At 38.3% G+C, this 10,055-nt stretch overlaps 1 protein-coding gene across 5 annotated transcripts in view; it reads right to left on the bottom strand.

Moving 5' to 3' along the window:
• Positions 1–511: 511 nt before the first annotated feature.
• CDC7 (cell division cycle 7) overlaps positions 512–10,055 on the bottom strand; it is a 49,035-nt gene continuing 39,491 nt past the window's right edge. For all 5 annotated transcript variants that reach the window (XM_065555521.1, XM_065555520.1, XM_065555522.1 and 2 more), the window contains 3 exons: positions 8,699–8,781; positions 4,730–4,879; positions 512–2,049 (listed from right to left, as the gene is read on the bottom strand). In XM_065555521.1, coding sequence (XP_065411593.1) covers positions 1,655–2,049; positions 4,730–4,879; positions 8,699–8,781 — 628 coding nt within the window. In that variant the 3' untranslated portion in view covers positions 512–1,654. The remainder of the gene's footprint in view (positions 2,050–4,729; positions 4,880–8,698; positions 8,782–10,055) is intronic.

The following is a 10,055-nucleotide window of genomic DNA, read 5'->3' as shown; positions in this document are numbered from 1 at the left end:
CCACCTTGATTCATTTTTAACTGCAAAAAAATTCTTTCAACTACTGTTCATGAATACAGAGTAACATTGAGAAAAGATTTATAAAATCTACAGCCTATCTCCTATGTCACATCAAATTAAACACCGAATTTTAATATATCTAAAATTAATCCAACTTTAAAACAAGGTAACATTTACAAAGAAATAAGTAAAATTGTGGTTTAGCAAATTTGAAATAATTAAAGACTTGCTTTTAGGGCAAATTTCAGGCTGGAGCACTTTACAGGCAACCTAATAGCTCCTTTTAACTCTATTGAAAAACTTGCTCAAGATTAAACACTAACAAACCTCTGAATATAGCAGCCCTATATGGTGAAGCCCGTTGAACTGTTTTCGATCACTGAGGGATTTATGCAGGAAAACAAAAATCTGTATTTTAATATATAATTTTCTGCACAGAGACATCCCTCAGGATGTCCCTTCCTTACCAATCGTTTGGCAGTTTTAAACTATTACCACTAAACAATCTTCCCAAGTTATAAAAGCAAAACTTTTATTTAATGGACAGTTTGTGAAAATACAAGTTTCCAAAACAGTCATACTGATATGCATACATGCCAAATGAGCTACTCAGTGAGGTGGGCATTGACAGTTACCCATGTTACGTTAGTTGAGAAAGTACAGGTTGTGCACAATAAGAGCAATTGTGCTAATCCCCACTGCCCAAGTGGGGTGGGGAAGGTATACTTCTTGGAACACTTGCCCTTACGGAGGTTACACAGTCAAAACAATACCTGACCCCTAGATTAGCAGTTAATTTAAAAATAAAAAAAAATAAAAAGGTATTCTCCGGGGATGACTTGGATAGACTATTTGTGGCCAGTGGCAATGTAGCTAGGCTGTCCAATACAAAAAGTACAACAAGCTGGACAGTAAATGGATCACAAGGAGAGAAGAAAGGGATGTATGCATGTGGACAGAATACTAAACGTTGTATGTTAACCAAAAGTCACACTCCATTTCCTCATATTATAACCACACTTAACATACATTTGTGTATTCTATTTTATAGGAAAGATTTTAAATTTTACTAGAAGATTTAAAAACAAATAAGTCAACTTAGTGCTTGTGAAACTTATTATTGACAGCCTTGGACTACGTCCTTCTTTTCCTCATAGAACAGGTACAGCACAGACAGCTACCTTTCCCACACCTCAGCAATGAGCTTCAGCAATAACCTGGGGCGTGTGTGAAAGTATGTCACTTGTCTTGCTTATTCAGTATTTGGTATCGGAGTTTCAGCAAGGAAGGGTTTTGGTAATGTGAACACTTGTCTTCTACAGTTGGACTACAACCATAAATTCACTTCACATAGGCCACTGAACAGCCATCAGAAAAGGTTTCCATCACTAGTAACAAGAAATGGACTTGAAATTGTGATTTAAAAAGGTGAAATGCTCTGTATTCTACTACCAATCCATGATGCCAACCTTCCTCCACCAGAAACATATTTCCGGCAATTTTTCAGAAACCTCTTCCACACAGTACAAGAAAAGCCGATCACTACATGCCATGAAGATAAATACACTCAAAGTGAGCATCTGAAATTCAACTATATTGTATGATATTTTCATGTGAAGCAAAGATCAAGGAAATAATGGAATCAGGTGTCTTCTCATTGTCTGATATCTTTAAAAAAATGATGCAGCAAAGCCTCTTTTGCAGTTATTCTTGTAGCTGGGTTTAGATCCAGTAGCTTATCAAGTAGATCATAAGCCTCATCAGGAACTCTGTCCCATCCTTTCAAATCAGTTGCCTTTTCTGTTATCTTAATTTCCAAGCCATTGTTACCTTCATGACAGTTCTTCAGATGCTGGATTTTTTCCCCAGGTGGTTGGGGAGCAAACTCCACCTTTTTGTCTGTGTCAATTGCCAAAGCAGGTTCATATAAAGAGTTGGTGTGCACATCGCTTGTTGATTTAGCACAGCTGCTATTTGTTCCTCTCAGTCTTTCACAGAGTGTTCTTAAATCCTGTGCTGGGACTTCTTTAGTACACAGTATTGATTTGCCTATGAGGAAAATACTGTGTTTACTAAGCACTGTTTTAGTACACATACACAATTGCAAATAATTTCAGGGTTTTTTGAGACCTCTCAAAGGCCATAGCTGTCCTTCGTTCAGGTGTCTTCTTTCAAAAATTCTCTTTTAAAAAAGAAATGATCACCATCTCCCATGGTTTCCAGCAAGCTGAATCCAGCATTCTGTGGCCATGGCCCCATTGAGAACAATGAGAGCTGGTAGCCGTTTTGAAAGAGGGCAGTTCTATATGAAGTTCTCTAATACATTAGAGTAACTCCTCACTTAACATTGTAGTTATGTTCCTGAAAAATGCAACTTTAAGTGAAACGATGTTATGTGAATCCAATTTCCCCATAAGAATTAATGTAAATAGGAGGGGTTAGGTTCCAGGGAAATTTTTTTCCACCAGACAAAAGACTATATATATACACACACACTAAGTTTTAAACAAACAATTTAATACTGTACATGATGATGGTGAAGCTTGGTTGCAGTGGTGAAGTCAGAGGGCGGGATATTTCCCAGGGAATGCCTTACTGCTAAATGATGAACTAGCAATCAGCTGAGCCCTCAAGGGTTAACATATTGTTGTTAATGTAGCCTTACACACTCTACAAGGCAGCACAATGGAGGGAGGGGAGAAAGCATGGCAGAGAGAGAGATGCATGCACATTGCCCCTTTAAGTACGCTGACCCCACTCTAAGTACATTGCCTTTTTAAACAGATCAGCAACTTGAGACAGTGGCTCCTGCCAGCAAGCTCCCTCTGTCCTGAGCCCTGTTGTGTCCCCACCCTGCTCTATGGAAATGGGGTAAACAGGGAGCAGGGGGAGGGGGACACCCTGACATTAGCCCCTTTCTTCTCTCCCCCGCCCCCCCGCCCAGCAAACAGGAGGCTCCGGGGAGCAGCTCCAAGGCAGAGGGCAGGAGTAGCACATGGCAGTGGGGGGAGGGACAGCTGAACTGCTGGCAATTGATAGCCTGCTGGGCAGCTGCCGCACATGGAACTTAGGGGAACAGGGAGCTGATGGGGGGCTGCCAGTCCACCCTAGTTCCAAGTCTCCACCAGCTGCCCCCACCAGGCTACTCTTCCTGCAAGCAGTGGACAAAGCAGGCGGCTGCCAAAAGACGTTATAAGGGAACACTGCACAACTTTAAACGAGCATGTTCTTTAATTGATCAGCAATGTAACAACGAAACAACATTAACTGATATGACTAAGTGAGGAGTTACTGTATTCTTATTCCCAGTTTAATGGGGAAAAAAGTTACCATTAATCCTACAAAAAGTCATGAAATGTAGCTTATACAGAAGATTTCAGTGAGTTTTAACTATAAGGGTAGTTGGAAGTATCTGTTATTCCAGTATTAAGATCATTTTTTGGGGAAAAAAGACTTCTTAATTAGTTGTAACAAAGTAATTAAGTCAATTTAGTTAAATTTTCAATTCATTCTGTATTCAAGAGTAAATGTTGTAATTTTGGGGAGGATATGGAGTATTCCTCATACATAAAGTGGGTAAGTCCCTGCTTTAATTACAAAACCCAGCTCAGTAATGGAATCACTGGCAGTGTTTCCATAACATACTGCATACTCTGTATTTTGGATAACATATTACACTAACTACATTTGAAGAAAAGAACTATAAAGATCTCTCATATTTGTGAAGTGGCAAATAACTGCCTTTTCATATAACTTGAGAGAAACTAGGAACATTAAACATTTTACTTTCCTTTTGTTAGCTTTTGCAATTTTCCTCTGTTTAATACTTTCCTTATAGACTTGGTAGTCATGAGGTTTTTGTGTTGCCATTTTACAGCAGGCTCCACAGTTACTTGGCCCCAGAGAAAACAGCAGTGGCATTCTGGAGTTGTAGGAGATGAGGCAGAAGTGCTCTTACTTAAACTGAGGCAGGACAGATGGCAAAGCCACCAGTAGCAACACTCCACATCATTCAGAGATGCACTTCCTGAAAGGTGCAGCTCAGAAATTGACCCATTGTGTGGCTTTGAAAAGCTTTTTTTGTTTGTTTGCTCCCAAAGCGCATCAAATAGTTAAAACTAAAATTTAAACCACTTCTGGCCAGACACACCAATTTTAAGATATTTTAACCAATTTATGTGTCTGTTTTACAACCACTACCTTCAATTAGTAGAAATAAAGAAACATTAAAAACCCAATTTACCTTTCTTTCTTTATGCTGTTTTCCATAATTTGCATCTCTCAGTTCAGAGAATGAAAATTAATGTCGTCAGTTTCACTTTCAGATATTAAATGCTGCAATGCTTGAGTTATAAACAATGAAGGGAAATGTTTACTTGTATAAAAAACCCTGTTTCCACTGGAATATTTTTAATCCCAAATATTTCTAATGGCTTTTTCTTTTAAGCAAGCTAATAGTTACTATATCCATATTTTCAGCCACATTGATTTAAAACTCCAGGGCACTTTCTGCAGGAATATGGATGTTAGCTCAAATGTTCTAACCAAATTCCTATAGGAGTCATTATATAGTTGCTATATGCCATTCCCAAAATTGCTGCATTTCAGTGAAGAGCAATATATAGTTTGTAAGGAGTTTGAGAATTCTTTAGGACGAACAGCACTATATAAATGCTAATTATAAACATTAAATAGAAAGATTTTTTTCTGTAATTAAAAACTTGCATACCAAACGTTTTAGCAGCCTGAGTAGTTTCTCTGGATCCACGAATAGTCATGATTTGTGCCAAAGCAGTTAAATCATCACTTGCTTTGTAAAATGGATACCGTCCACTGAGCAAAGAAAGGAATATGATTCCTGCAGACCACATATCAATTGCTGCAATTGAAAGCAAGTTTTTAGTAAAAAAAACCCACAATTTTATCATCTAGAGTCTAAAAAACCCCTGATAACCAGCAAAGAAATAATGCAATGAATTACCTATTAATTTTGTTGAAATATAATCTACATGGTTAAAGTTGAAGTTAAAACCAGCCCTAAAAACCAGTTTTAACCAGTTTAAAACGAGTGAAGACCCACTAAATCGATGGCAGAGTGCTCTCTGGTCAACTCCGATCCACCTCTCTGAGAAGAGTAAGGGAAGTTGACCGAAGAGCGTCTCCTGTCAACACAGCGCAGTGAAGACTCTGGGGTAAATCAACCTAAGCTACGTCGATTCCAACTATGTTATTCACGTCGTTCAGTGGTTCTCAAACTTTTGTACTTCACATAGGAAGCCTCTGAGTGCGACCCCCTCCCTTTATAAATTAAAAAAACACTTTAAATATATTTAATACCATTATAAATGCTGGAGGCTGACAGCTGGTGATCCCTCCCTCCCTCCCCCCCCCCATGTAATAACCTCAACCCCCAGTTTGAGAACCCCTGACGTAGCTGAAGTAGCGCAACTTAGGTTGACTAACCCTAATGGTAGTGAAGACAAGCCTTTAGTCCCCAATCCTGCAAGCACGTGCATAGCTTGACCCATATGAATAGTCTTTTATGACTTTTATGGAACCACTAAGTATAGTTAGAATTTACTTCAGTATTTGCAGGATCAAGGCCTTAATCTGATGCTACTTTTAAGCATGCAGTCACAGTATGCAGATATAGCTCTAGCCAGTACTAAGCTTATTAGGCTGGTGGATTACAATGCTTGCCAATAGCCATTAACTTAAAGTGTTTTAATAATAATACATGCTCTAGAGATTACCTAAAAATTTGCCTAGGGAAAAGGAAGGTTAAAATATACAGCCAGCACTAATTCCAAATAATTAAATATCTGAAGTAATTAATTTTCTGTAACAATGGATGATTATTTGGCAATTCCAAATGGATTTATCATACTGAAGACTTTACCGCTAACCTGAAATCACCTGACAAAGTAACCACCTTAAGAAATATAGCAGTTAGGAGTTGTTCATCATTTTCATAGTTTTATGAAGAGTACAAATAGTGTGTTGGGGAAAGTTGCCCAAACATGATGGAAACTTTCAGCATTAGAGTTATGAGAATATCTGTCTGCCATCATTTTTTGAGGGATGGTGGGGAAAGGAAAAGAGGGGTTGAACAGTTCTCTGTGTGTTTTCGAGAGAAAAAAGGAACAGCTTTTGTCTTTATTTATTTATTTATTTATTTAAAAAGGCCAAGGTAATTCAAATTTTTTTTCCAAAAAAAAAAAAAAAAAAAAAAAAAAAAAAAAATTTTGTAGAATGAATTATACACATCTGAATTTAATTATTTCACTTACAAACGTAGACTCAGAGCTCTGAATATGTAAAGTGCTAAGTTACCTGAAATTGTCAAACTAGCTATTTCTTCATTAAAGAGTTTAACTACTAAACAGATGGAATTATGGGCACACAGTTGCAAAGTGGTACTTTGCACTTCTGCAGGATCTAATAGAGAATCTCAAAATTATAATCATTGATGAAGTTAGCATCAGACCCTTGTAGGGTAGTTAAATATTAGCCTCATTTTATGGATGGGGAAGCAGAGCCATAGACATTAAAGGTTAGATCTACAGAGGTATTTAAGTGCCTAACTGCCCCTTTAGGCATCTATGTCCATAATTTAGGTGCCTCTGACATTCTCAAAACTGCCACTCAGCTGTTGTCTAATCCTGTAGATGACTAAATTTCCACAGGTCAGCATTTACAGAGTTAAGTGCTGATGCCACCACTAAATTAACAAGCTAATCCAAGCCCTAGCTCAAACCAAGCCATGAAACAGCATTCTCAAATTAGGCATTCCCCTGCAGATTGGCACATGTGTGTCTGTTTGCTTAGAATACTAACCTGGGATGTGAGGGACCTGACTTGAACCCAGCTCTCCCACATCTCAGGTGAGTGCCCTAACCACAAGACAATTGGGTATATAGGTGTGGGAATCTCTCCTGTTGAAACTGTTGCTCTTTGTATAAATAAATATTCAGAGAGCAATACTGACTATAACCAAATGGTTAGGGCATTCACATTGAACCCAGATCTCCCACATCCAAATACCTGTCCCAATGATTATTTAATACAAAGTGGAACCGTTCCAATAGGTTAGATTGGCACGTGTGTCTGTTTGCTTAGGGCACTCACATGGGATGTTGGTTCAAGTCCCTGCACTGCCTGACTTGAAGCAGGAACTTGAACCCACAACCCAAATGAGTGTCTTAACCTCCAGGTCATTGGGTATTCCAGAAGATGTCTTTTTTTTGGGTGGAGAGAACATGAAAAGCCTGGGTTTCAGCTGCTAGGGCATTGGATATCTGAGCCAGGTGAGCTACTTAGGTACCTAACTCCAGGAGAAAGTTCATGGTTGAGGATACCAGGTGGAGGGAGATGCCTACCTCTGGGCCTGTCAGTCAAGCACATAAGGCCCAGATCAATGGGAGTTAGGTGCTTAAATACCACTGAAGATCTGGGCCTAAGGCCCACCCTGACCTCTGCTTTTTACTCTGGGTTACAGTTTGCTGGCTTCTGACTATGCCTCCCTTAACTGCCTAACTCTCCTCAGCTTGGTGCCTAACATGGGGCTGAGGGGTTAGGCAGCAGGGCACGTAGGGGTTAGGTGTTGCAACATTGAGCGTTACAACATGTAATATCTTTGTGGATCCCGCCTTAAGTGACAGGCCACAAAAATAAGTCTGGGAGAACTAGGATTAGGATGCATATCTCCCAACCTCATGCTTTAACCTTAAAATTCATTTCTCTCAATGATTTAATCCATGATTTGAGTGTTTGCATTTCTTCATATTTCTCATGTATCATAACTTTCAACTACTCCACTGACTACTGCCTTTTATTAGTCTCATTTTTCACATAAATACACTGCTTTCCACAGTATCTACATCAGCTATGTGGCTGATAGACTAACCATCTTTTTCACTTTGAACTACTAGGCTATTGAGGTCTTTAGCTTTAGATTTTTTTAACTCAAAAAGGGGTGTATGTTTTAACTGGCAACCTAATACAAATAAGAAAAAAGGAAAGCTTTATGAAGTCTGAACCCTGACTTTTCTATCCAGAAGTAAGAGTTTTAGAGATCGGAGGAACCTGTTCAGAAGCAATCTTGATTACTCAAATATTAATTTTATTAAGGCTGTTCATCTCACATCCATTGATTTCTGGATGCCTGCACAGATCAAGTAGTCTATATCAGCTTTTCCTGTGGTCTTTTAAGAATATGTTTGCAGACATACTGTGTTAATATACTTGCTCTGAAAGCACATTGGTTGATAGAATCTCTCTTTGAAAGCATCTAAAGTATAAACAGGGCGGGGGGAGGGGCGAGGAGAGAAAGGCACTTCAGAACATTTAAATTGACACAAAGCCAAAACGTTGGACAAAGCTGAAAGTTCTGTCTTTTTAAAAACACAAACTCTACTGAACTGCTGCATATGGCTCTTTACCTTAAATGAATTAAGATGTATTCAAGTTTAACATTTTAAAATCATTCCTAACTTGTTCTTCATTCTGAGTAATGAACACCCAAAAACAAACAAAAACCACACAACACAGGAAATGCTTGAATAATGTTAGAAAGGACAATAAAATGAATTCCATATGTAAACAGAAAAGGAGTTCATAGAATCAGAGAAAGTAATATGCACAAATGGGGAAGACCCAAGTGTAGAAGAGTCACTAATTTCAGTCTGATGCATACTACCTGTAGTCTGAGTAGGGCACTTAGTTAACACCTCTGGTGCTCTGAATCCTGGTGTACCCGCCCTAGGAGCAACTTGCTGACGTCTTGTAATAAAAAAGAAAAGCGTATTTAGAGTGTAATAGGAAACAATTCATAATGTTTCTAGTTACAGCAGAAGACTTAAAACCATTTCTAACATATGCTTCCATGAGACATGTCAACATTGTGGTTTGTTCACGTAGTAACATTTTAAACAGGCAATATTAAATGTGTTGAATACACACAATATTTAGGGTGAGAGAACAGTACACAAATAAGTTGTATGCTTCAATCAGGATAATGTTTTCAGTTCCATTCAGCTGCAGCATGATTTCTATTAAGGGCTGGCTTACATGGGGACACTCAGAAAAGTTAAGATGAATTAACTTCACACTTTTAGTTAAAGCACATGGCTTAAGGCCACTTTACTTTTGAATGAGAGCATCCGCACAGGGGTACGAAGTTAAAGCACATATAAACATTTAGTTAATTCATCTTAAACTTTCTGAGTGTCCCCCATGTAGCCCTATCTGGCTTGCAGGGGTCAGGTTTGTTTTCTGAATTAGTAACTTCAACCCCCTCATACTCCACACTCAGTAAAAGTGGCATGTTTGACTAACAAGATTAAATGTCAAATACAGTCACATCAGACCAGGAAGTAAGGGAACACATAGTATTTTGGAAACCACACCCAGTAAACAGAACTTTCTCATTAATGCAAAGAATTGTTGGAATAACCCACATCCCTGATGGAGGAATGGCTCATATGAATGGAAGTTAACGCCACATATGGGATGGATTTGAACTGAAATGCCAAATTGTTTGGCCAGTCTGACTATTAAGGCGTGTACATGATAAATGTCCTTACAATTTACTTACACATGTCTAGAGAAAAAATGGTAAAAACCTAACGTCCCTCCCTGTCTTAGGCTACAAGACAAATTTACAGTTTTCCTTTTAGCGATGAACAACCAAATGTGCAGAAAACAGTATGTTAAAGGGCAACCAAAATGCCTTATAAATCCTAGAACTTGTTGAAATTTCAAATGAAAAAAGTGACAAATTTCAGATGTGGTATTGCTATTTTTGAAACAGTTCACACAGTGTAAGTTTTCAGATACAAATTAAATTTGTTTAACAAAAATGTTTCCTCTTATTTACTTGCCAAGACCTGAGTTCATGGTTCTCTATTTCCCTTGCACAGCACTTAAAGACTACTCAGTGTTCTTGTAGGTGCCTAGAAATATCTACAATAAATGGAAGACATGACTGACTCTCGCAAGAGAAATATGGAACCTTGAATTCAAATCTTGACTGCTTAGCTAAGTAGTGCCTACAT

Source organism: Chrysemys picta, chromosome 8, assembly GCF_011386835.1.
Source record: "Chrysemys picta bellii isolate R12L10 chromosome 8, ASM1138683v2, whole genome shotgun sequence".
NCBI classification, from domain to species: domain Eukaryota; kingdom Metazoa; phylum Chordata; order Testudines; family Emydidae; genus Chrysemys; species Chrysemys picta.
The sequence above is the reverse complement of the archived record's forward strand: the minus strand, read 5'-3'. Positions and strand labels throughout refer to the sequence as shown.